This window comes from Taeniopygia guttata, chromosome 1A (genome assembly GCF_048771995.1).
Source record: "Taeniopygia guttata chromosome 1A, bTaeGut7.mat, whole genome shotgun sequence".
NCBI classification, from domain to species: Eukaryota; Metazoa; Chordata; class Aves; order Passeriformes; family Estrildidae; genus Taeniopygia; species Taeniopygia guttata.
Genome location: NC_133025.1, coordinates 26,091,843 through 26,119,798, shown reverse-complemented (window position 1 = coordinate 26,119,798; position 27,956 = coordinate 26,091,843). Strand labels below are relative to the sequence as shown.

Genomic DNA, 27,956 nt, shown 5'->3' with positions numbered 1-27,956 from the left:
GCAATTGCAAAGGAAATTAAGTTCTGCTTTTCTCCATCAGCATGGTTTAATTCTTCTTCAGGCAACAGAACTGACTGAGAATGGACAAAGCTGGACTCTTGCAGGTACCACAAATTTTTCTTGGGAGATTTGACCCTTTCATGAGGATTGCTCTAGCACATAGGGTAGCCACTGCTGTTCTTAAAATAGGACAAAATGGAACAATTTCTGCAATGCTAGTTTAATAAAGAAATTTCTAAGGGAAGGGAATAGGCTGAAGTGTAGATAAAATTATGAGAAGAAAAGTGTTAGATTGTGCACAGCAGCTGTGTTGCTCCAGGTAATACCATGCTCTGTTTTCTGCCATCTTTCCACAGTGCTTAGTTTTGTGTGATAAATTGAATTCAGTGTAACCCAGCCATCAGTCTTCAGTCAAGTCAGTGCTTTTCCAGGAAGTTCTATTCTTCAGAAGTCCTTAGTAGAAACCAGTCGTGCAGGGCGTATAAATTGTTCCAGGACAGCACAGAGCTGATAAAGCTGTGTTTCCTATGGTTTTATACCCTTTACCACCTATGGCTTCCAGCAGCTCCAGCTTACCCTCAGTCCCCTGGAGCACCCCCATCAGCCTGTGCTGTGGCTGCTTTGGAGTGCTGTGTCCATGCTGGCAGGGCAGACACTCCGGGCACCATGTGTGGTGGAAGACAAAGTCTCATTCCTCTCTCCATGCCTGTTCCTCTGCCTGAGCACAGATTTGTCACAGAACTTGTGGGGCTACCCAGGTCTGCCTCTGAATGGGATTCTCCAGCCCTTCTTTGGTTATTTCAGAGTCTTGGTAGAAGGCAGGGTAGAGCACTGATACATTAACATATTCTTCTAGGAAAAAAGCTAAATTACTGTGATTTTTAAAAATTATTTTTCACATTTTCCATGTGAGCAAGTTACCAGGCTGTCAGATTTAGTATGCTTGCCAATGTATAACATCTATATGTGATTTTTGTAGGGTGAAAGTTATCTGGTAAATATTAATTAAGGTTCCTTTAACCACGTGTATTTTAAAATTCATGTGTGACAAAATAACAGACTTGAGAGAGGGTCTTTTTCTTAATGCTTCAGGTATCTTCAGAAACTGATGCCCAGGAGGTTCCCTCAGAATATCAGGAGATGGTTTTGCACTGTAAGGGTGTCTGATCCCTGGCAGAGGTTGCTCAGGGAGGTTGTAGAATCAAAGCCATTTGCTTAATGGCCCTGCACAACCAGTCCTAGGTGCTTCTGCATGAGAGTCATCCTTGACCAGACGACCTCCAGAGGTCCCTTCTAATCTCATCCATTCTGTCATTCTGGGAAATTTCATTTCTCTACAGAGGTGTTCATGTCACTGCAGGAATCCAAAGACACAGAGTTTATTCTCCTGCTGCACAAGATAACTTCATAATAAGTCCAGGACAGCCATGTTTTTAGTTGTCAACTTCAAGAGGGCAGGAACATGAAGACTCTTTTCTGTTTACTTTTTGCTATCCAAAATTGAAATATCTAAAATTGAAGACATGTGTTGAAATTGTCATCTGCTTCCAAGATAAGCCCTAACCCAAGACTGAGGTGTCATTCATTTGGAAAATGAACACCACAGTTTACTTCTGGACAGCTGGAATTTGGTTAAGCTAATGGGGCCAGCTGTTTAATTTTCTTGGTCAGTGTTTCTTAATGAACTATACTAATTTTATGCCAATGGAAGAGCTTGTGAATTTAGACCAGTGTTGTTTAAATGGGGAACACACTCATATAACCCCAGGACAGCATGTGGCAATGACTCACCTCTGTGTGGTGTCACTTGGGGAACCTGTGTCTGGCTGGTACAAACATGGGCCATTCACCTTTCCACATGTAGCATGGCTGCCCCTTCCTCAACATCTGTACAGTTAGAAAGTGTTCCAGTGGGCATAAGCATCCATGTGGCAGTAATCTTTATCAAGAATAGTCTTTTGTCATAGAACAGTAAATTACATGTTAATGGGGAAAAAAGGCAAGACAAATGTATATCTTCAAGAGTCACTCATAAAGGTATAGAAGTATTCTGCAATAAATAAAAGTGTAATTAGGAAAATTAACATGCAAAACAGCTTGTGCTATACAGTCTAAATCCTTCCTGATACTCTGAGCAATGTGGCTCAGGGAGCCACAAAGAGAGTAGCTTCATTCATATCAACAGGTAGATTAGATAGTGAGAAGAAGAAAAGTAGGTTTACCATCATAGAATTTCTTTAAAATTTCTTTAGTAGTAAGCAGAGTACTTGTGTGTGACTGACTTGGTGTCAGCTGGGAGTTTCATGTGGGAAAGACACCTGAGAACTGTCCTGTGCTGACCTCCCAGTGTCCTTGGAATCAGTGCAGTCAGCCTGATTACAAGCATTTTGCTCCTCAAGTAATCCATGCAACAAAACTGAGATTCAAACACATTTTACATGTACTACTTAAAAGTACTTGAAGAGATGTACATTTATTTACTTAGTCAAAATTAATTATTATTATTGTTATTCTTATTTTAGATACCGAGTGTATTTTGGAGCCTCTGTCTCTGCCAGAAAGTCCAGGTGGTGTTGATGTAGTAGAAAGTTCTCCCTATGTGCCTTGTATTTTCTGCAAAGAATGCTATGTCTTAGCAGAACAAAACCAGCTCCTGAAGCACATGATTATTGAACACAAGCTCGTCATAGCAGATGTGAAACTGGTTGCAGATTTTAGAAGGTAAGGGTTACGTCATTTAAAATGAGGGTGTATGTGTGCAGGTGTTATTGAAAGCTTTGGAAAAGTAGAGATCATCTTTTAAAAAAGATATTGTGGGAGGATTTCTGCTAACTTTTCTTATGAGCAATTTGCTGCTGGGCTGTAAAGTTGTTTTCCTATTTCCTTCACTCTCCCTAGTGCCTAGATGTTGCTGGGACTAGGGAGCTCAGTTTTAGAATACACAGCAATTCCTGTGTTTGACATTTTTGTATATATCCTAGGGTCTTCTCAGGTCCTGTCACTAATCAACAAGTTGTGTGCAAACTAGAAAGCTGTTTTTTAGCAAAGCCCATTCCAGACAATCAGCTTTCCTAATGTGGGGTTTTATTTGTGCAGGGCAAGACTATTTCTGTCCCTGTATGATGTCCTAAGGCTGTGTATTGTACACAGAAGCTGCACAGTACAGGATCTCTCACATTCTGGGATGAAATTTGTTTGTGCTACTTTAAGGACAGTATTCCCCCATGAAAATCACATTTAATCCTTAACTATGCTTTACAGTACTGTGATCTACATACAACTGTGACTCCTTCTATAGCTGTGTCATTGATCATCTCACCAGGGTCACATTTGGCTTTCTGTCTTTTAACTTCCTCCAGTAGCTGGCGTGGCCCTAGCTGGCTTGTAACTTCAGAGACAAGGTACTTGCTTGTCTTTTTGCTTTCCACAGTAATATGTGGGCCAGGAGGAAAGTTCGACAATACCTGCCAGTCTGTAGATAGTTCTGCTATAGTATTTAAGTGTTAGATGGATGATTTCTCAACTCAAATCAGTTTTCTAGTAGGTCTTCTGTCACTAGTTACTCGGTCAAAGTCAAGACTTTGTGTCTATCAAGACTCAAAAAAAAAAAGAAATAATACAATGTAATTTAGGAAGAGAAATGTAAGCCACATAAATCCTTAATCAAATATATGAGCTTAACATTGCTTAAAATTGAAAACTGATGGTAGTTTTTGTTTGCTTTTCTGCTGAAGGCAGGCAGAAGGAGAATGTACTGTTCTTTGGAGATAGTACTAGTACCTTTGGGTAAGTAAAGGAATCGAAGCTACTCAGTCACGGACCGCCAGTCTAAGCGTGCTTAGGGGAATTATTTTGCATTAATAGAAATGTGTTTTAGAATCACCCCTTCAAAAAGGGCCCATTTGGATTCTTTTTGCTGCTAATGCAATTGGAAGGTAGCCAAATCTTACAGAAAGTGGCCCCAGGACATGAAATGATGGAATTGTTGCTCTGAAATGTGCTTTCTCTGATTTTCTGTATTAGTAAAATAGTTTAATACTACACACAAAAAAGATAATATATTCTGAAGTGTTGAACTGAGGTGTGGCAAATACAAGGATCAATTCTGTAATGATAGTATTATTTTTATATTTAGCTATGAGTTGCAGCCAGTCTTAGGAATACATTTCTTGACAGAACTGCAAGAAGTGGATAATCCAGAAAAGAGCAATGCTATAGAAATTTTTTTTCTTTTCTTTTTAACTTTGAAGAATAAAGATAAGTTGGCATAAGGGCAGAGGGAAGAGATAAGGGGAATAAGCTTCTGTTTCATGACTCAACATGATCATTCATTCTGTATCCCTGGAAGTATCACAAGGCACTGGTTTTATCTGGTCATTGATTATTTGGGTTAAGTATTATGATATGAAATCCCTTACTGCAATTTCTGTGACACAGACAGTTATCAGCAGGTGAGTTTGTACCAGTGTTCATTTCTCTCAGTGCAAGGGAGAGACATTTATTAAATGAGCTCTTGAAATGTCTTCATTTGCACATTTATGTCCTAAAAGCTCAAGGATGACTTAGTCTGAAAGAACTATAGTTCTGTTTAGCAACTCTTTCAATGTGCATTACAAACAGTGGAGTAGGCAGGGGGAGAACTAAAGACTCACCTCTCACTTAAGAGCCTCAGCCACGTGTGCTGTCTTCACTGTGCTCAGCTCTGTGCTACACCAGAGGTTAGTCCTCTCCGTGTCAGAGTTAGCAGAAAGATGTGCTGATTCCTTGGCTGCTGCAGTTGAAGTCCTCAAATATATTAGGTGAGAATGGTAGAGGCAGTGTGAGCCACTATGAGATGTGATAGCTGTGGCAAGTACACTTACAAATTGCACAAGTATTAAAAGCTGCAGCTATTTAAAATGCTGTCATAATAATGATATATGATTTTTTAAATTATCTTTTTCCTAATTTAGTGGCACAAAATAAGAAGCAATCACTGAATAGTCTTTACCTTACCAACTGTCACATGATTTATATCATACATGAGTATAAATTTAAGTGAGCACTTTAAGCATTTTCAGATTATTTTTTTATAGTAAAATTCTGAATAATTAGTGCAAGAGTTGCTTGGTTCATTTCATCATATAAATGAAGTTATGATTTCTTCTTGGTTAGACAGTAGCTTCCTAGTTCACTGGAAATCTAATCTCAGTTGTGTTTTGTTGATGCAGCTGTGATACCAACAAAGATAGTACAGAATGGTTTTAAACTGTAGTTGATGGGTTAAACTTTCAAGATGTGTTTAAGTCTTTTCTTATTCTGTCAGCTGTTTTACCTCCAGGTGTTCAGGGACTTCATTTTTCAGTCTTTCTAGTTGTCTGCCAAGCTACAGCTTTCAGTGTAACTCCACAGGACACCTGCCAAAATCTCACTTTTGTCAAGTTGGTGTTTTTATTGAGTTTTAGCTTCCTGCCTGCATCTTGCAGAACACAGAGTACAATATTTTGGGAATTTGAGAATGCTCTGTAATATATCTTTTCAGTAAAGATGCATCTGAGTGGCACTTCTGTCTGTAGATGTGAATAGGTCACAGTGTTTATGCAAAGCTTGGTGCAAATCTGTTTATTGAGTTCTTCACTTTGACAGCATGGTTAAACCAAGTTTAAGTGAAACTGAATTAATTTCATAAAATTGAAAACTAATATGAAGGAAGAAAAAAGGGACATAGGAGTTAAAAAAGAAACAAAAACACTAAAGAATTTTGAGCATGAAAAAAACAAGGGCTAATCAATTTTTTATTAAAAGTTTTTCAGTGTTTCTTTTTTCACTGATCATCTCCCCCTTATTTTTAAAGTTACATCCTATACTGGAAGAGGAGATTTGCAGAACAGCCTATCACAGACTTTTGTAGTGTGATAAGAACAAATTCAAAAGCTCCATTAGGTAAGTATGCCTCTCTTTTACTCTCTGATGGGAAGATCATTTCACATTTCAATGTGATGATTTCTGGCATATACTGCTGCTTTGATCAGCCAAGTGTGTCTAACACTAGGTCAGAAAACCACAGAAGTAATGGTTAACTCTTAAGCACATATCTAAACTTACCTTCTCCAAGGATTGCAACACGTGCTTCAGCACTGTGCTGAGTGAGGATGAGATCAATACATGCTTAAATATGCTGTGAACTGGGGCCTGTTGCAAATCAAGGGCTGGGAGCAGAGCTGCTCACATGGTGCCTGGGGAGACGTTGGTATCCATTGCATAAAAAATCAGTGACCATCCTTCCAAAATGATAAGAAACATTCCCAGTGAGCTGCCTTTTCTGACTTCACCCTGCCCACCACCTGCACTGATGCTGCTAATTCTTCTTGGGCATCAGGGCCACAACCCCCCTTCCTTTCCCCTGCCACAGTACTCCCTGCCCCAAGAGTGTCAGGAGATGTCCTCTTCGCAGAAGCCATACAATTGTGCAGTTTTCTGGGCTCCAACACAAGTCTGAAACCACAGTTCACTGTTCTGCTGCGTTGGTGTGGTGGCACATTCCATCACAGGGACAGTGTTGAGTCTGTGAAGGAAGTGTTTTTCTCAGAAGCAGCTGATGCATTACTTTGGCTTAGGGCTTTTCTGCATCTTTAATTCTCAATGGAGACCTTAAAAGAGAGGAAACAATGCATACAGCTGGTGTCAGAGATGGTTAGAAAGTGGAAACTGAGTACGAAATGGATGAAAGTAATTTTTTTAATTATTCTAAATAATTTTAAGAAAAGTAGCTCTGGAAAACATGAAAATCATTCCAAAAATCATAATTCCGTTTCTCTTACAAACACCACTCAGTTTGAAAACTGCAAATCAAGCACCTGAATAGCAGAATTATGAAATATCAATGAGCCTTCTCCCTCTCTCTCTTTTTCTCTGTCCTTCCCCCCTCACCCCTCGCTCCCCATCCAGAAAATTGTTCTTATCTCAACCCATTATCTTTTGTATTTTCCTACATGCTGAGAAATTGTAATTTCTTTGAATAAAATTTGTTGCTTTCTTCAATTGGATATGACCATAAATAGTAAAACGGTTACTAAAGATAAAATATGTGTAAAACATATAAGTAGAAATGTAAACTGGCAAGTCTCAATGTATGGTACTGAACAGTTGTGTCTCTCCACAGGTAGAAAAATATTTGATGGTAAAAGATAATGTGATAGATCAGAGCAAGGGGAGGATAAACCAATTATGATAGCTACTGAAAACTGACAGTTACTTAGGGAAATAATTGATAAGATAAAATTAAAGGTGATTTCATATTTCTTTCATCCTGACTTTAATCTGTAACCAGTATAAATGCTAATTGTTTTATGTATCCAGAAGAACCATCACAAAAATTAATAAAGCTGGTAGTGGAGCTATGCAAGCTATGCAAGCTATGCAAGACTTTTGCCTTCGTACTCCAATATAAGTATGCAAAAATATTTAAACATGTTTCATTAAATTATGAAATTCAAGTAACTGACTTCTATAGGTTAAAAATCACAACATTCTTATATTGTTAATATATTCTAAAGTCTTAGCAAATTATCTACCAGTAATATTCAAAGCAGCTGCAACTTGCCATTCCTTACTCACACTTTTTAATCTCTTAACAGAGGAACAGGACAATTATTTTCTTTTATGTGATGCTTTACCAGAAGACAGATTACTTAGAGAACAGCTTCAGCAAAAGAAACTGGTAAGAAATTATTGTTGTTTTATTTTTTAAGGTAAACACTCTAATAGAATAATATATAGTAACTGAGCAGTCATTTTAAAGTGAAAGCGTTTTCTGTGAGATGGCAAAATTCTGAAATTTTTTAAGCTTATTTCCCTAGCTGCTGCACAACCATACTCTGTTTATAGATTTTTCAGTGGGATAAATTTACAGGTTGTATGTCAGTGTTCCACACAAGTGGAGAATACACCCAGAACACTGAAGAAGGTTGAGTGTGCTGAACATTTTTCTTCTTGCAAGGATCTGCAGTGCATTGACACACTATCTTTTGTGCAATAATACACATCTAGGGAAGTTAGCAAACTAGAACTTGGTGTGCAATCCTGTGAGCAGAGAAGGTGATACTTACATACAAAATCTTTGAGCAACCTGTTTTTGTGCATTCACACTCCCTTTGCCAGATTTCATTAATTCACAGTCTCATACTCACAAGCACCATGGTGTGTGAGTGGAGAAAGTCTGACCAGTATTGCTTCTGTGAGATGCAAAGGAGATGAAATGCCAGCTCTTGAGTCCACATGATCCATTCTGGTTTTTCTTGCCTGATGGCAACCTAGTACTGTGGACAGACCTTGCTGAACTTTTAGGCATTGTCAGTTCTGAATGGATGGTCCTTCAAGTTCAACTCACGCTGACTGGCTTCCAGGAGTCTTAGTCCAGATTGTTGGCCAGTGGGGTTTTTTCTGGTTTCTTGTTTGAAGTGCACATCTGGAGTCTGGTTTTGCTGTTGGGCTAATTTAGAAATAAATGTTACATGGTACACAGCAGCTTTGTTGACAATCTCCTCATGTTAGGATGCAGGGTATTCCTCTGCACAATACCCTGTGTCTGTACTGTGAGATGTTAGAGTGCAGGCCTTAGGGTCCTTACATAAATAAGTTTCTCAGTTTAGTGCTGGCAGCAATGTCCTGAGAATTGTCAAGACAGGCCTTTTAACCCTTTGTTATGCTGTTTCTTCTGGTATGTTTGTATTACAGGTTTGTTCATACACAGCATGCAAATAAAAACATGGTTAGTGATATGCATTCAGAATGAAGGAGAACCTTACAAAACCCAAATTTAGTCCTAGGGAAATTGGGATTGGCAGGCAAAATCCAGTTGGTTCAGCTACTCTGTGAGTGCTATTTCCGTTTGCTGGCAACAGTAATATTCTTCAGCTTGAAATACATGACTAGCGAATCCACAGAACTGGAGGAATATGTACAAGTCTTACACAACTTTCCATAGGATCTCAGCTCCTGCAAAGGGGAAATATGGTAGTTCTTCCACTGGGGATTTCCCATGGAGTTTGAATTGCCTGAGCAGAAACCTGCATTCCTATATAGGCCCATTGGATTGGCATGAACTCAAAAAAATAGCTGATGCACTCATGCCTAGCATGCTTCCCTTCCAAAGCTATCTGGGTTCAGTAAAAAAGGTTTGTATAGATCAGTATCTCACCCTTGACAGGAGCTATGTGTCTCTGGTATTTGTGTCTTCTGATCTAGTGGTGATCCTTTCCCAAAATACTCACTCTGTCTCCTGGGATTGGCAGCTCAAAAATTTCTGAATACAGCAATGTGAGCCTCCAACTCTGAACCCACAACAACTTCCAGGGTCCCCACTACCTGCAGGAGTGAGTTGCACAGCTTGCCCACACACTGGGAGAGAGCCATCATCTACTTGGTCCTTTTGAACCTGTCATGCCACACTTGGCAGGTTTTTGTATTAGAAGAGATAGTGAAGACTTTGTCCTTAGTATTATCCAAATAATTCATGATTTGTCCCCTGATTTATCTGCCTTACGTTATGTCTTTCATTAGTCCTATGCTGGAGTGCACACTCATGGCAAAGGACAACAACATCCTGGGCTGGTTTAGGAAGAGTTTTGCAATCAGGTCAAGGGAAATTATCCTTCCCCTCTACTCAGCACTGCTGAGACCACATCGGGAGTGCTGGGTCCAGCTCAGGGCTCCCCAGTACAAGAAAGATATGGACTTCTTGAGTAACTCTGGTGCAGGGTCACAAAGATGCTTAAGGGACTGCAACATCCTACATATGAGAAGAGGCTGGGACAGCTTGGACTGTTAAGTCTGTAAGACAAGGCTTCTGGGGGAACTTAGTGATGTATATAAATACTTGATGAATGAAAAAGGAGTCAGATTATTCTCAGCTGAGCCCACCAACAGGACAAAAGGTAATGGGCATGAATTAAAAATCAGGAAATTCCCTCTGAAAACAAAGAAACACTTTTTTTACTATGAGGTTGGTCAAACACTAGAGAAAGCTACTCAGAGGTTGTAAAATCTTCCTCTGTGCACACAAAAGAAAACTCAATATACTCCTGGGTAACCAGGTAGAGATGACCTTGCTTGGGCACAGGTTGGACTTGTTGCTCTCAAGAGATCCTGTGCAACCTCAATGATTAGGTGATCTGAGGTTGAGGAGTGCTATTTGGTGGTTCTTCACAATACATCATTACTGCACTTCACGGTATCTTTCATGGTTTTCAATAATCCTTTTGGGTTTGGGAAAGACACCCTGAATTTTGCATGTGAGCATGCAGTGTCATAATGATATTTGTTTCCCAAGTGTATATCATGTTTTTGGCTTTGAGGGAGGAAAAAGGGCTGTGATGGAACATGGAGCTGATGTTTTCATAGAACCATCTTATTACAAATAATACCTCCTGGCTGCTATAAATTGGACTGTACTTTTTTGTTTTATAAAGGGCATTTGTTTCTGATTTTGTGGTGTTTTTTACTATGCAGTTCTGTACCAACTAAGCCTTTTCTCCATTGTAGTGCCAAGGGGCGTGAGGAGTCTGTTGGCAGGTGAGCAACCTCATCTGCTCTGCAAGTAGACATTTTCTCAAACTCTGGAATGAGTGGAGAATTTAACCCAAAGCAATTGCTGGTTTTCTTTACAGAGTAATGAAATTAGGAAAGAAAGAAATACGCATTTTTATTTTGGTGCTAAATAGTTTGCAGTGCGAAATAGTTTTGAATATCAGAATTGTATCCTCAGTTTTAACAGAAGGATTTTGTGAAATCGAGTTGCAGCTGTAGTTGGGGCTAATGGAGTCACTGCTTTAGTTACAGCAATAAAGTCTGTTTATTTTTTCATTTCCTTTTGCTTCAATCTGAATGTTGACTTGCAAGTTAAATAGATATTTTGCTTTGTAAAGCCTTTTACCTCCAGACAAGTCCAGCAATTAAGAGTGAGTTGGCAAATGGGCTCATGTGAGTTGCGTAGAATGAAGACCAGAACTATACAACTTCTGGTGATTTTTCTGCATCCTTTGAATCGTAAATGCTGTCTCCAACAGCAAGCCCAAACAAGGACAAATGCTGTCTTTAAAATGTGCTGCCTGAAGCATTTCATTCTGCAGTTTTGAAACTCAGTTTAGGAATATTTCAGGCGGTATTGCAGCAGGGAGCTAGCCAAGGTGGATGTCATGCAGAGAAATAATGGTGATTGTGATGTATTGAGAGAGGACAAGCAATGAGCCTGAAGTAGGTTAGAGAGCACAGCTTGCTGAAATGGCTGACAAGGCTGTGAAATGTAAAACAGATACAGTCTTTTGGAAAAACACGGTCTTGACAAAGATTTCGTAGTTGTGAAGCACTACCAGGCAAGGAAGTCCTGGCAGCAAAACTAGAGAAACATGGAGGGGCACTGTCAGTATAAGGCACCTGGGTGTTTTCTTTAAATAAAAAAGTAACAGACTAATTTTTTTGAAAATACATACAGCAGCACTGGCCTTGTCTTGCTGTCATGCATACAGCTATTCACCCATCATCTGACTGGTAGTTTTAGGTAAAGGGGCTTCTCTTTCTCCCAGTAAGTAAAGACCCTGAAGAAGAGTCTTCACTAAGACTGCAAGCTGTACCAGCTTCCCAGGAAGAGCTGTTTGTATGATCCCCAGTTTATCACAATCTTAAGAAGCTGAGACAAGGTTCAGGAGGTTGAAGAGATAGACTAGAAGGGATGGAGATGTTAGTGCAGTTCAGTGTAATGCAACATCAGAAGTGCTTGTGGTATGTGCCGCAGCTTCTTACAGAAACTGCCAGGGCTGTGTACTGTATTAGGAAAAAGCCCTCTAGGTTGCCTGCAATCAGCCATGTAGGATTGAGTTTGCCTTTCCACGGGGCATTAGGTGGTTACCCATAAACCTGCTCACTGATACCAAAGGTAAAGCTGAATCACAGGTAGAAATATTAAACTGATACATTTTATACAAAATTATTTAAATAGTTGCATAAGATCTCACTGTGGATTGTATTTATTTCCATGCATCATGTATATAGTTAAGAGAATTTTACTGGAACTTAACTGGGACACACACTGTGTTTGGAAAAACTTGGAATTTCTATGAGAACCCACACTCAAAACACACTAACATCTGGTTTGTGCCAGCAGCACGTTTGAATTTTATATGTTCATTGTTACAAGTAAGGATAAATATGTATAATAAATGTATGTGATGGAATGATTTTATGATTATGGTTTTGTCTGATAACTATATCTGTTCCTTTTCATAGAGAGAAATTCTAGAACAGCAACAACAAGAGAGATATGACACAAGTTTTCATAGTATGTGTATGTTCTGTGATCAAGAATTCACAGGAAACAGGTTTGTTTATTGCCCTGTTTGCTTTTGTTTTCTTTTTTGATACCTACTCAGCATATTTGTTTATGTTTTCAATGTTATTGAACCAGTTAATGCATAATGGTAGGACTCAGAAGGTAGAATTAACTTTAAGGTTTAGTTCGCGTATTTCTTTCAACTGAAGTGCCATTTTAAATAGCTCCTGTCCTACTTCTCAAACTTTTTTATTTATTCCAGTGCAATTATTTCTACTACATGCTATGCTGGAGTTGAGTGAACCATTTTAAAGAGAAATTTTTTTTTAGCAACTGTTTTAATGACTAGGACAGCTGTATAAGCCAGTGTGATGGTTACAATTTTTTTTTATCCAATTGTACATTTTTTTATTTAAAGCTCTGCTAACTAGTGTGAATTTGAATATCCAGTGAAAAAGAGGAGAGGAAAATTAGAGTGAGAACAGAGGGCTTTACAGCATCAGTCAAGTGTGAGCAAGAATTGCATTAAAGTGCATGCTCCAAAGAAACTTTGTTTATTCAGAGTAAATAAGTTTCAGTTGGAGAGGCTAAGTCTATTTGCATGGGTAGTTCTGGTAATCTGGAAGGGTAGAAGCACCAGGGGTCATATTCCTGCAGGTCATCCCAATGTTCTGAGTGTCCTTCTCTACTGCTTGGTGACAGTAGAGGAACTTCATCCTCTGCTTCCTCTTGAGTCTGACAGGCAGAGTGCATGTTTGAAAATCATGCCTGGACAATGGTAAAAGCAAGTGTCAACATTCAGATATTTCTTTTGTCCGCAAAAGCAGAAGCTGAGGTATATAGAGAGGCTGGGCACCTAAGGAATTAACTGGTATCTCTCTGTCAGAATAATATATTTTTTGAACGTCCATTATGTTTCTTTGTGTACACTTTTGAGTGCCGTTCATGTTGCTAGTGCTGTGTGAAGCAATATTGATGTAAAAGCACATTGCATCCAAGAATTTCTGCTCTGCTAACCAGCATAGAGAAGTCTGACAAATGGCTGTTTAGAATGTTTCTCAAGAGGGTTGTGTGAAATGCCATTTGGTTATACAAGGTAATGAATGATCTTTGCTAACAGTGAGGGTCAAAATAAACTATACTGTAATTTTCATTTAAATGACTATATTTCATGCATGTGGATAGAGCAGTTGAAATGTTACTGAACATTCAGCAGAGATGAAAATGAAAAACTTCCTGTTTCAATTAAATTGGGTTTTTTTTTCCTAGCAGCGGCAGCAAGACTATTACTGTTTATTTAACTTTGGCTTTTATACCATTTTAGAGCCATTGTTGTATTTTAAATCAGTAATTGAATAATTCTTTTATATATCTAAAAATATGTAACACTCTATTTGAATGTCTTTCGTAGATCTGTTCTTCTTAATCATATGGCAAGAGAGCATGCCTTTAACATTGGGCTGCCAGATAACATTGTGAACTGCCATGAGTTTTTGGCTGTATTACAGGGGAAGCTTGACAAGTAAGTAGAGTTTTGTTTGTTTATCTTCAATAAACTTGGGTTATATTTCTTTTAACTTGGAAATAGTAGATAAAAATGAATTCCACATTTGTGGCTAGTTAAGAAGAAAAGAGAGCAAAGAATTTCTTGTGAGTCCTCTTAGAAGTCTTTTTGTTGACTTACTGAAAGGTAATTCCTAACAATTAATAGTATGAAGTCAAGTGCCCTGTTTCAGTTACGTGTTGCACAGGTTGACATCAATAATAGCACATGCCTTCTTCTCATAACGGTTAGCATTAATGCTCTTTCTCATCATGACAAACTTTTTGGTAAACATCTCCTTAATCACTGAGTACAGAGACCTTGTTCCAGTCTTCTTTTGCCTCCATTACTATGGAATGTTCCGTCTCCCTTTTGTACTGCTTAGAGAGTAAATCCAGAGCAGAAGGGGATAGATACATGTTAACTTTTCCCAGAAATTAAGACATATTAAAAATGCCTTTTATTGTTGGTGTTGCCTAATGCTCTGAATTACCATGCACACTGATAATTTGCAGCTCTACTGTTTATCAGTAGGATCTGAGGCTTTCAGATAGGAGTTTTCTCAAAGCTCATCCTCTCTGTAGTTAATGCACATGCTGAAATTGTGTCCAGAGTAGTGAAAGGCCACTCCCACTATGGCTAAGAATTGACATATTAGCTATACTAGTAGAATGGTACCTGAGAATAAATTAATAGAGGAGAAAAATCTTGTTTCAGGCAAATAAGACTACATTATGTATGCTGACGGAAAGCCTTCCGTACTCTTCGTGGGAATGCCGTTCTCAAGTAGAGCGAACACTTTGCTGTTAGCAGGTGGAACAAAGCAGATATTAAAATTCATAGATGTATTCTGGCATCTGACCTATGGTTCACCAGCAAGGCAATCTTGATTTGAAGTCTACAGGCATAGGGAGAACTCAAAACTTCTTAAATGTCTTGAAAGGCAGAATGATACTGAGAATCCTGAATTCCTCCAAACAAAACATCAGAGGGGAATCTGGAACCAAAACACTTTTGTGGTGCTGATTTAAGGCAGTGTATTGTTTGAATTGCTCTGGAAGACATACTGTGGTAAAATTCTTATTTCTTAATTAATGTTTTCACTTCTTGAGTAATGTGTATATACACCTAAATAATACTTTCCTGTCTGTGTACATATATGCAGGTACCTATGGCTATGTATGTCTATTTATGAATTATATATATTTCTCTCTGTGTGTGGATATGAATTTATTTACAAAATTTTACTTCTTAGGATTTCAAAACCCATTGACCACCCTGGCAAAGTTTCATTTACACTCCCTGTTGATGTAAAAACTTTCTGTCTAGCTACTTTAAATTGTTTCAAAAGAAAAGTAGTATGTTCACAGTTTAGTTTTTTTCAATCTGCATTACAAATAAACAATTAGAGATGGATTGGATGTCAGTGTGTCCATGCTGAGTTACAGAGCTCACACAGTGAGCAATCAGCAGCCTTTTTGTGCCTACTTTGGGTACTCAGACTTTTGTCCCACTTTGCATATGGGACAAACAGTAAATTTTTTTGTTATCTATATTTTTCATTTTTTGTCATTGTTATTTCTGTTTGATTGACTGTACTGTGATCTAAGATTATCTTGGGTTTTTTTTTCCAAATAAGCTTTCTGTTTCAATTGATTTCCTCTGACATGCTTAGGTTAATCTTATTATATACAACTCCAGCTTATTTAAGTTTATTATTTTGTACTATTTTCAGTTTGACATGTTGACCTGTGTACCTTTATATCTTAGCTTGCAGTGTTTATACTGTGAAAAAGTCTTCAGAGACAAAAACACACTTAAAGATCACATGAGAAAGAAGCAGCATCGCAGAATCAATGCCAAAAATAAAGAATATGACAAATTTTATATCATTAATTACTTGGTAAGTAGTTCTATGAATAATTAGCAAATTGACTAAAGAGATACAGACATTATCTAGTTAAAAGTGAATAAATCCAAATCAGCAATTAGTATAAAGGTCAAAAATCAAGTGAAGGATTCTTAAGAAGTATGCTCATTTACAGTGTGATATTCTGGATAATTGTCAAACTAAGCACTAGTAAACATTTTTAGTTGAGATTTGATTTTGAGAGATGCTAGAGTGTAGCTTGAAGAGACACTAATCATCATGTCATTAGTGCTCAGTCTCTGCTTTAAAAACAGAAGGGAAAGTGAGACAGAGCAATTAAGTAAATGGAGGTCTAACTTAAAACAAGTTGGCTTTGAGCTCATTTTCTACAAACCTTAAGCTGGAAGTGCTCTTCAGAGGGTAAATTAAATGCAAAGAGGAGGAAAATTAAAGACACAGAGATGAAAGAAAAACAGTTAGTTTTTAGCTTCCAGGTAGGTGTATGTTGCTAAATATTTTTTTATCTCAGACCTCTGAGAATGTGCATGTGTATGTACCAGATTTTCATTTGCTGCCTTCAACTTATGAATATAGGAGCTGCTTCAAAAGCTGCTATGTTCTGTCCCAGAAATAACTATAGTTCACCTGAAGTAGTCTTTGTGCCTTCTACATGTGCTAATATCCAGGTTATAAATAGGCATTCTTGACTGTTTTACCTACTCTTTCCTTTTAATTTCTCTCCATGGGTGTTACTTTAATCCTGAGAACAAAAATTTGTATGTTTAATGCTCTGCCCTTCTTCCCAAGGCAGAATGAGTTCCCTTGGTGATATTTTATATTTTTTCTTCCAAAGATCAATGATCTGAGACCTGGGGTTCTTTTTCTAGATATTCAAATTTCACAGTTTTGAAAACTGACCTGTATTTGCTGGACAGTGAGGAAAAAGTTGTGAAGCTGTGTAGGGTAGATGTTTTTAGATCCTCAGAAGAACTGAGCATTTACTTCTCCTTTGGAAGTTAACAGATTTTAATTTAATGTAATTGTTTTAAGTGATTTTAATAGTTTATTTCTTCTCTGCTTGTCCTGCACGTAATATTATGTTTTCAGAACTTGGTATCTTTTGAAATTATCTTTTGTCTCTCATTTGCATTCATTGTTGACATTTTAATCTGTTCCATCTTAGATCACGAACTTGAGCTAGATGACTACCCAGAATCTCTGAGAACCATGAAGTACTACTTGAGAAATTTGAGACATGCAGGGCGGTCATAACATGAATACAGACACAATGGCTGTGTCGTGTTAATAAGCAGAATATGCCAAAGTAAATATAACAGCAAGGCTAATATTCACATATCTAACCTTTTTTCTGCAGTTGCTCCAAAACTGGTGGCCTTGCCCATGCCTGTCACCTGAGAATGGTCAGGGGTCTGTGTCTGAGTGCTTCCCGACCCACAGCAGGCATGGTCTGATGATGCTGCTTGCATGGCCACAGAGCACACAGATGTTCCATAGTCAGGGCCATGCTCCCCTTGGCCTGCGCTGGGATTCTGGCCAGGACTTGGCAGGGTGCCTTCACCTGCCATCCTCAACCAGCTCAGGTATTGGTCACTGAGTAGCATCACTCAGACATGTATTCTTTCATGTTCCTGAAATTACAGACAATAGTAAATAAAACTCAAATAAGCTACATCAAACCACCAAAATGTTTAAAATTGGGCAGTGAGTACTGTGTATGCAAGATCTGTGCCAGTACATCTTCTGGGACATATTTGAATGATCACAATTCTGTCTTGCTCTACCTGCTCTGCTACAGCCATCTTGTCTTTCCATGTATTTTCGGTTGTCCTCACTACAGTCTGCTCGGGACTGTTTCTGCTCAGCCTTTCTGATCCTTGAGGCTATACCCACATCAGAATTTCTGACATTTATTTTAAAGAAATAATTTTTAGAAAATGAAAGCAGACTAAAAAACACTTATAACATAATTCACTATAAAATGTATGTTTCTACACAGGAAATTTTTAGGAATGTTCCTAAAGAGTTTGCTTTCCAAACAGCCTTTGACAACCCCGTTTTTCTGCACAGAGACAAGACTAAAAGGAAGAACCACAGTTTCTTCACCAGGAGTTCAGTAGATTGGCCTTTACAATTTAAGGAGGAAATATTCTGTAGAGCACATACATGCTCTAGCGTAGATTATATTAAATGTGATAGGATGGATTTTTTTCAAGCTGCATCTATATTCCATAAATTCTAGATGTTATACAAGATCTGCTTTTTGTAATGGCTCCGTGTAGTGATTTTGCTTCCTCTCTCCTAACACCTTTGCAGCTTACCAGATTTTTTTTTAATGTGTACTATCAAGATTTACTCATTCTTACCAATGAGTGTTAGAGGTCTGTGCTTCACATTGCTCTGAATGTCCAGGGGCTTATACAGTTTCAAAGACATGAACGTGTTTTATATATCATATCTGAAATGACTCTCCAGTGGATTTGGAGGTCTTTTGTCTATATTGTGTAAGTGTGGAAGATTATACCAATCCTACAGAATGGCTTGAAGTGTTAATTCAGAGAGATGAACTGGTACTGGAGTGCAAAGAACTCAGCAACAATGCATCCATGATATATAGACGTAGAATTCCTTTTTTTCTTTTCTTAAAAAAAAAATCTTCAAACCTAATTTCCTTGTTTCTCTGTGTGTATTATCCTGTGGCCCCATGGCTCACCTTGTACAAAGAGACAAGTTAAAATGGAGAGGGAAGAACTTTGTAATTTGTGGTGCCTGCTGGAGGCCATAAAAGAACAGAAGGCAGTATTAAAACTTTCTTATTCCCAGAGGAACTGAGGCAAACCCAGACTGACAGGGCCTTCCTTTCTGGATTTACCTGATTGTTACCAGCAGCACTTTTAGGTATAGAGTATCCTTTGTAGGAAATCCCAGATGTGTATTTTCAAATTGACTAATAGTATGTGTCTAAAGTATGTAGCATCAGTGAATTAATACACTTATAACTAAACTAGGCAGCTGAGAAATTGTACCTGCTACATACTAGAAAACTTGTTTCATAAAGCCTTTATTTTCCTCAAAAATAAAAAGATGCTTTCTCCTTATTGCCAGGTTCTAGGTTGTCACTGTTATCTGTTGGGGAGCAGGGGAAGAATGTTTTATTATGGGAGTCACTTCTTATTTTTAGCCTCTTTTGATTTATATGGTGTGTATTTTGTAAAATAGTAAAGGGAAACCCTTCATAAGTTGGTGGCGATTCAAGATTTAATAAAATCCCGCAACTGGAGAATGCTTCATATTGACATTCATCTAATGTGGAGTAACTACAGTCAGGGTAAGGCTATCTCTTCTTCCTGTCAGACCATCTCAAGTTCTGCAGCAATATAAAACAGATAACATAACTCAGATGATCACAGCAAAACAGGTGAGAAGAAGGGCAAGAGAAAACTTGCAGAGGAAATCAAAATATGTTTGGAGTTTGTGAGCTGCTCAGGCTTGGATCTCCTTTTGCATGTAGTTTGGGAACTGCTCTTTAGGGAACGCTGTTTGAGATACCAATGGCTATTTCTAGTTTCTCCCATCTCTGCCCTTCTTTCAAGCTGGGGTGTGTTGTCTCAGTGAGGCACACAGACTTTCTTCCTGTAGAACTGCACTCGGGTTGCAAAGGTAAATTGCCAGTGAGGCATTTCATCTCTGTGCAATTAGGCTACATTTCAGAAGAGGAAATAATCAAGCCACACACATTTGCGTGTTCTCACTTTTCTATAGCATCATCCTCTCTGTGGGGTACAGAGAAAGTATTTAAAAGAAAAATTGTTTTTTCTTGCATATATAGCAAGGCCTTCAGGGTTTTTTTAATTATGCATTTTCTAGTGTTTGAACTATTAACAATGTCAAGTCTCATTTTTTTCTCTGGTTTTGTTAAGAATTTCTTGGGAATCTCTAGAGATCATTCCTGGCAGCTCTTGCATCTTAGATGAAAAAGCAAAGAAAACTGAATACTTATCAAAGGCACCCTTGGTCCCAGATGCCCATCAAGCTGGAGAACTGAAAAAGTGTTAAAAAAACAGAACAAGCAAACAAAAAAAAAAAAAAAAAAAACCACAAAAAAAAAAACCACACAAAAAAAAAAACCCAAAAAAAACACCTGAAGGATTTTTAAGAATGTTTCAAAGAACTCTTTTCCAACCAATTGCTCAGATTCAGTCTCTTGGCACTTTTATCACCAGTGTTCCTAGTTATCCATTTACCATGCAATTTTCCAGTGATACAAGACCTGGTTAGCTTTTTGCTTTTTCCTTTTTTTTTCTTCTCTGAATATAAATAGATGAGGGAAACAGAGACATCTTACAAGCTCCCTTTCTGCCTTCTTCACAGAAACACCATAAAAACCATCAGCAATAACAAAGCTTGGGCATGTTTTTTCCCTTTCACCTTCAATTAAAAGGTGAAGCTTGAGGCTGCTGTGTTGAACATACTCTCTTATACTGATATACCTTGAGCTGGTAAGGGGGAAAATGGTGAACATTCGTCTTCATTTTGCAGTGGTTGTGAGCCACTATCTGCACATTAAGGTGTTAACATTACCAGACATAGGAAACTAGTGTACAGCTGGGAGAACATGTGGTGAGAGGTGTTAATGGCTTGATGATATCTCACAGTGATGCTGACATTAACGAGTCTCCCCTCTCAGAAAGCTTACACACTACCATGTAGTATCACTGAATTAATTACAGAATTTTCATTCTGTAATATATGATGACATTATGTTTAGAGCTGTCTAGGGACGATTGTTTATCATTTTGCTGATAGACTCTAACAACTTTAAAAATTCTTATTAAATTGTTAAATTATGGATATCTTTTCTTTCTTTTTCCAAACACCCATAAAGGTAATAATCATACACATTACTAAGGATGTTATTAAATATATTTATTAGTAGGAATATTTTAATAAAATCAATTAAAGGGTTATCTTTTTATTAGTTGTCTTTTTTTTTTTTTTTTTTTTTTTTTTTAATGGGGATAAGATCGTCAACTATAATCTTTGTGAATCCTCCGCAGCCATCAAATATATGGGTTCAAAAATACTCTTCTGGTTACTGGTTAGTTTGCTTGGGTTTATTTTTAAAGACAAGAAGAATCCCAGGAAAGGAAAACACTAGCTAAAGATAATTGCTGGTATTTCAGTAGAGCCCTTCAGCTTTTTATTGCCTGTTATTTATATCTCAGCCATGCTGAGAGTGCTTGCCATTGTGCTGAACGCTGCACAAATGTATTGTGATATACTTTGTGCTGAAGGTCTTTAAGGTATAAATAAACAACACAAAAAGTAAAAGTAGGAACAGAGCCCTGGCTCTCACTGCCTTTCTGAAGCACTCTGTAGCTAAGTTGACACCGTGTTTTCACTGGCACAGCCTTGAACAAGGCACAGGCACTGACTGGTGCAGCTGTGCCTGCTGAAGCCTCAGGTGGGGCAGCTGCGTTAAGCAGCACCTGCTGCCTGAAAAGCAAGGTAGGCAGACTGGATTGAGCAAGTGTGAGGGCAAACTTGAGACAGTGATAACACTTTGGAAATGTTGCAACATTGGTTTTCATGACACCTCTGTGCCAAATCATCTTCCTCTCAGCTACAGTACGGGAAGTGCCCTGTTAAAAGATGAAAATAATTCTTACTTTAAAAATTCTTACTAAAGCAGTGCTGTGTGACTGCCTTTTACTCACAGCAGTACAGAAGTGATCTAAAATAAGATATTGATTGTGACTTCTGAGATGTTCATTCAGTTCAGTGACAATGTGTGATGAGAATCAGGAAATGTTTTTTTTTATTATCTTTTCTTTTTTCCCCCCAGGAATTTGGAAAGTCCTGGGAGGAAGTGCAGTCAGAGGATGACCGGGAATTACTAGATAATCTAGAAGAGTAAGAGTTACTTATGTACCCATTACACAGACTTGCAGGACCATTATTTTTTAAGAAGTTGCAAGGAAAATGTCGTGCACAGTTAGCACACAGTTTAAATTTATTTAATCCAATCAAATCAACTCTAAATTGTCCTCATTAAAAACACTTCTCAGCAATGAGAGCTGTAAACTTCATATTTCAACCACAAGTCTGTTTTTTGTTTCCCTAGAGCTCAAACAAGAGCCTTCTGGGTTTGTAATGATGTAGATAAAATGCATTATTATTTACTTTTGCACCAGAAAACAGTCAAACAGCTTTTGCTCAAATTTAAAAATTAAAAGTAAGCACCAAAGGTGATAGTATGAAGAAGAAATTGTGTGAAAAAAAATTGATAAAAAGGTAATAACTAGAGATTAAAGAAGGGTTTCAAAGGAAGCTTCTCAGCAGTGCTGACTGAGGGCCACGTCCACCTCTTCTGTATTCTTCTGTGGTCCAGGCCCTCAGATCACTGCAGAGGTGATTTCCTTGGCCATAGAAATTGAATTAGCTGGACGAAATTTATGGGTATCAAGGTCCCTGATCTTCCTGGTTCTCTCTGTGACTTGAGGTTAATTTTTCTTGACTCTACCTGGTTGCAGTAATAGTTCTGTCTATCAGCAGTACTAGGATTGAAATGGATGCTTTGGTAAACATCTGTGTACTTGTCTAAATGTAGCATAAGTGAGTAATTAATATTTCATAAGTAAATAACACTTAGAGTTAGCTCTGCCTGATGATTATGACTTTGTCTGGTGTATTGAAAGATTAGAAATGTATACAAGAATTTTAAAAGACCTTAGAAAAATAAATACTGAATGCAATATTTAATGACTTGCCAAACTGGATAGAAATTGAAGTTAGTATTATGTATATTAGTGCAGACAGTTTCAAGTAGGATTAAATGCCTGTCTGCATAGAAATTACCCAGTATTAACTGCTCAGTTTTTATCAAATTTGTAATTTTTTTAGACTCTACAGCAGATTGTAATCATGTATCCAGCTATAAATCCACACTGTCTTTCCCACCCCTTTAAAATATTCAGTTTCTCTAGATTTATTTCTAGTGTTGTGAAAGCAGAAACTGAATTGCCCTTTCTCAAAATGTCTCTTCTCTTTCCACAACTAAATGAATCTTTTTGACTTTTATTCATAAGAGATTGGTCTGACTGGGAAGAGCATCCTGTATGTGCAGTTTGCCTGTTTTGTGAACAACAAGCAGACACCACAGAAAAACTGTATCTTCACATGCAGGTAAGTCTTCTTTTAAATAACAGTTTTTTCATCACTATGGAATTAAAAATTGTATTTGTAACACCTTTATTAAGGTCAAATCAGCTGCTGCATTAAAATGTTGTCTTCAGCATAGAACTAAAGTATTACATGCATCTCCAGCATCTATACTTGAAAACATGCAGAGAAGTCAGGCTTTACATTAAGAGTATGACTAGCTATTACTTGTGAGTGTACAGACTGCTACAAGCAGTAAAGAAATAGCATCTTTGATATCATAGTGGTTTCATTATTTAATATATTTTATTATGGTTAGCATCTGTGTTTCAGTTTTAATAAACTATTTAACAATATTAAATATGAATGCAGAAGTTTCTGATTAACCAAAACTTCTGGGTTTTTTTTCATGCATTAATTTTTGTGTGTCTATATGTGTATGTCTGTGTCAGCCCATGAAAAACTGATCTGTTTTTAACTTGGAGTAGTAGTAGAAGTAGTGAAAATAAGATCTTTTTTCTTCCCTTTCTTTTTTTTTCTCCAGAAATCACATGGATTTCACTTTCCTAAAATAAAGTCAGAGCATGGTGAGTAAGAGGGGCTGTAATTTTCAGTATTTGCCACTAGTGTGGAGAAAACCACATCATAAGAATAGTGGAAAACAAGTTTATCTGTTTTATTTTTGTAGAGACATTTAACTTTTCCATTATGGAAACTGTTTCTTCCAGCTTACAAAAGCAAGCCAAGAACACTTTATTTTTATGGAACTGTTGCTACTGCCAAGGATGTGTGCTATTTTCTTTAGACCCATTGGATTGTTTTGCAGAGTAGCTTTTACAAATACCTGCTCTATGATTTCCAGGTCTGGCTGCTGGAGACTTGGAAGTATTATTTTTTGTTGTTATTATTGTTATACCTGTTAATGCTTGCTTGCCAGCTAGGAGCTTTGTTTGGCCAATGTTTGCTTTCTGCTGTAGAGTAGAATCATTTAGGTTGTGGAAGACCTTGAAGATCATTGAGACCGACTATTAACCCAGCACTGCCAAGTCCACCACTAAACCATGTCCCTGGGTGCCAAATCTACACATATTTTAAATACCTCTAGGCATGTTTCAGCTGTTTCTCTGAGCAGCCTGTACCAAGGCTTCACAAGCCTTTTGGTGAAGAAATTTTTCTTAATATCCAACTTAAATCTTCCCCTATCACTTGTTACTGGGAAGAAGAGACGGACTCCTGCCTGGCCACAGCCTCCTTTCAGGTAGCTGTAGAGAGTGATTAAGTCAGTCTGGAGCCTCCTCTTCTCCAGGCTAAACAGGGGGGAATCCCTGCTCTGTTCCTGCTGGCCACAGGATTGCTGATACAGGCCAGGATACCATTGGCCTTTTGGCCCCTGGGCACTGCTGGCTCATGTTCAGCTGCTGTCACCAGCACCCCCAGTCCTTTTGTACTGTGCAGCTTCCCCAGCCTGTAACGCTGCATGGGGTTGTGTGACCAGTTGCAGGACCCAGCACTTCTCTTTGTCAAACATAATTCACTGACATCCTGACCCAGGCTCGTCTCTAACAGGCCTGATTTTATCCCTTACCCCCTTCAAATCTCGTTCGAAACTCAGTGAGCCCTGCTGACTCCTGTGCAAGGATCCCTTTCCCTCTCTGAGACAGGTGTACCCCATCTGTCACCAGCAGGCCTGGGGTTGTGTTGACACACCCATGATCCAAATACCCCAAATTCTTCCAGTGGCACCAGGCTTGGAAGCAGGTATTCATCTGCTGTCTCTTCCTGTTTCTTCCCTCATTATTCCTTGCAACTGGAACACTGCTTGTGCTCCTGATCCCTTACGCAGTCTTCCCAAGGCCCTGCAGTCTCTCTTGATTGCCCTAGGATTTCTTGTTGCAACTTCATCACTGCCCACCTGAAAAATCACTAACAGGTAATTACCCATGAGGGTAGGAAGGTTTCTCGTCACACATTTAACCTGAGCCCCAAGGAGGCAGCAGACTTCCCCTAAAAGTGAATCTGGTTGCCATTTTGGCCTTCATTCCCTTGAGCAGGGAGCCATCTGTGACAATGACCTGTCTTTTTATCTTTATGGGAGCAGCTTTTTTGCAGGGCACAGGCTTACTTAACCCCAGTGGCACCTCTGTGCTGGGTGAGCCATTGTCCTCATCACCCAACCTCACTGGGTTCCACTTGCAGGGGCTCTCACCTGTTATACCTGGGGAGGCAAGACAGTCACAGAGGAGACAGGTCTGCTGCACCAAAAAGGGACTTGTCACCACTGCCCCTGTCCCTTAAGTCACTGTGCTCAGGCAGGCAGGCAGGGAACCCTCCAAACCATGCATCCTGTCTACCTGCTGGGCCTGTCCCAGGGAAGCCAGGATACAGTGCCAATAGTCAGTCTCTCTCTCATTCCCAATATTCTTCAACCTACTTGCCTCCTCCTGAAGGTCTGTAACTAAGCCTAAAGACAGACTGAGAAGAAGAAAAATGTTTGCAGTCTTTGCACTAAAAGAGGGGTTGGTTTCCCAGCAGCTAGGAACAAACACTTATTCAGTTAATTTGCTAAGGTACAGCATGCAGGCAGTGTTGTCTTCAGTAAACTCTTATCAATCCTTATGTTTAATCCAATAAAGCATTTTTAAATTAAGACTTATGTTGCCCAAGTGCTTGTTCACTAACATCTCTCCCAGGTCTGAACTTCTATCAGCAAGTAAAGCTAGTGAATTTCATCAGAAGAGAAATCCATCATTGTCGTTGTTACAACTGCCAGGAGAAATTTGAATCCAAAGGAGGGTTGATAAGTCATATGGAAGAGACCAAACACATTGCATTCCTGCCAGCCAGGTCTACATGGGATCAACCACAGTAAGGGATTTGCTTCAGCATTTCTTCCAGCATTTATACTTTTATTTGATAATTTCTATGAAACAGTAAGTTGAAAGTTCTGGGGTTTGCAAATACAACAGTGCCCTGAGCTCCCTAACTTTAGTGGCCCAGATAAAATAGTAAGTGATCTCAGAACTACTCAGAAATCTCTGTATAGTCTGTAGATAAAATGATGCTGCTCTTCTAGCTGCATCCGGGAGGCAGTGTTTCTATACATGGGATTTTCACTTTCAAGTCACTATCCTAGAGAAGATTGTTCTTGCAAAATTGTTCTAGAACCAAGTCAAACCCCTTCTTTTGATGTCTAATGTAGATATATGCATGATGTCTACCTAACTTTAGCATTAAAACAAGTTGGTTGTTTACCCATAGTTTTTTCCATGGAAAATAGAGAGAGGGTGTAAAAAAACACTGGTTCAGACTCTAAGTAAGCTGTATGGGTCCAGGGAATGATGCTCTCTACCAGATGGTAGAGCACAGGGAGTGTTCTAACTCAAACACCCCATTTATTGAGGGACAAACATGGATCTGTAGTCTCTTTTGTAATATCATATAGTTGAAGAAATAGGAGGAAGGGGAGGAAGGGCTCATTTGTTGTCAGTTCTTCTCTATTACTCTTCTATACTGTGCACACCTGCACTGTGCAGTTGATTTTTGGGCGTGCTGTTTACTGTCATTCTAGACAAGCAGACTTGCTCATGTTTCCTTTTTAAAATTTCTGTCTCACCCTCTCAAACAAAATGTGTAACTGTCTAGTAATCATGTTTTGTTGCTTTCAGGTATTATTTTCCTACCTATGAAAATGATACACTCTTGTGTACACTGTCAGACAGTGAAGATGCAAAAGCTGATGATCAAAGTGAAGAAGTGCCTGTTGTAAGCGAAGATATATCAAGTCTAAAAGCTCTCAAACAGAGCAGTGTTTTAAACCAGCTTCTGTGTAAAGAAAAAAAAAATCAGGAGAAATTTTGACCTGGAAGTACAATGGCTGATCTTTAATGCTTTTTCTGCAAGAAAAAAAAATTATTTAAGTACTATTGGAATACAGTTAAACTTACAAATATTATCATCATGGGACAAATATTAAAAAGTGAATGCTAAATAAAAATTTAAATGTTAACTTTGTTGGTACATCTTCCTATAAATTTTAGCTTAATTTTAAATTGGATACTTGATTTTTTTCTAGGATCTTTAAATACCCTTTGTGCATTACTGTTATTTACAGATTTTTCATATTTTTAAATTTTTTTCTGAATTAATCAGAATATGAGTTCTATTTTAAGGCCACGTTGTGAAAGGTGAGAACAGCTGAGACAATGTATAAAGCCAGTGAGTAAATCTTCTGTGTCTTATTGCTGTTAGAGAGGAGACAGAAAATGTAATTATTGATCCAGTGTGTGAAGGAAATCTTGCTCATTTTTACCTTAGAACTTTTGGAAGTTAAAAAGAAATCTGTATATCTCTATTATTAATCATCAGTATTTAAGACATATGGTGGCTATTCTCAAAACTAGCCCAGAAAAATCAATGAAGCTCTGCTTGCCCCATGAATATCTGACTCCATGAAAAGTTGCCAATCTAAAGTCTAATTATTATAGGAATAATTGCAATATTGGTTGCATCAAAAATCCAAATAATTTCAAGTTGATTTCTTGTATGGTTATGAACTGAGATGTTAAAGAATGACTTAGGGAATTACAGATACATAATCCAAATGAAATCCTAAAAATCTCAAGTCCAGAAAAGCTGCCATATTTCTTTTTCAAGTTCTCAAAGTGGCAGAAGGTCTTCAGCATGTCCAGAAAGAATCTCAATCTTGATTGGGTAAAGCTGCCCAGAGCATAGGTCATGCTAGGATGATCCAAACTAAGTATTCCTGAAATGTTAAGTATTCCGAGAATTCAGGTTTAGCTTTCCATAATATGTATGACCTCTTTCAAAAGTGTTAGTACATTCTCTTTTCTTCTTCAGGTCAGTGTTAGAGCACTGGCTGAAAGAATTGAAGTTTTGGCTCAGTGCCCTTCCCTGCCTGAGAAGATTCAAAGCAGCTTTGCCTTTGCACAGCCCTCATTACCTGAAATTCAACAACAACAAGAGTTGTTGTTCATCTTTATACGGTGATTGTGAATTATAAAGCAATCCCGGGAGCAGGGGCTAAAGTGCAAATCTTTAGC

The 27,956-nt window shown here is 38.2% G+C and overlaps 1 protein-coding gene across 1 annotated transcript in view; it reads left to right on the top strand.

The window, feature by feature from the left end:
• ZNF277 (zinc finger protein 277) overlaps positions 1-26,902 on the top strand; it is a 41,109-nt gene extending 14,207 nt beyond the window's left edge. Inside the window, exons 2-12 of the mRNA XM_030257688.4 lie at positions 2,523-2,721; positions 5,834-5,922; positions 7,617-7,699; positions 12,262-12,353; positions 13,716-13,826; positions 15,618-15,750; positions 21,581-21,648; positions 22,824-22,920; positions 23,441-23,483; positions 25,587-25,761; positions 26,562-26,902. Coding sequence (XP_030113548.4) covers positions 2,523-2,721; positions 5,834-5,922; positions 7,617-7,699; positions 12,262-12,353; positions 13,716-13,826; positions 15,618-15,750; positions 21,581-21,648; positions 22,824-22,920; positions 23,441-23,483; positions 25,587-25,761; positions 26,562-26,754 — 1,283 coding nt within the window. The 3' untranslated portion in view covers positions 26,755-26,902. The remainder of the gene's footprint in view (positions 1-2,522; positions 2,722-5,833; positions 5,923-7,616; positions 7,700-12,261; positions 12,354-13,715; positions 13,827-15,617; positions 15,751-21,580; positions 21,649-22,823; positions 22,921-23,440; positions 23,484-25,586; positions 25,762-26,561) is intronic.
• The last annotated feature ends 1,054 nt before the right edge of the window (positions 26,903-27,956 follow it).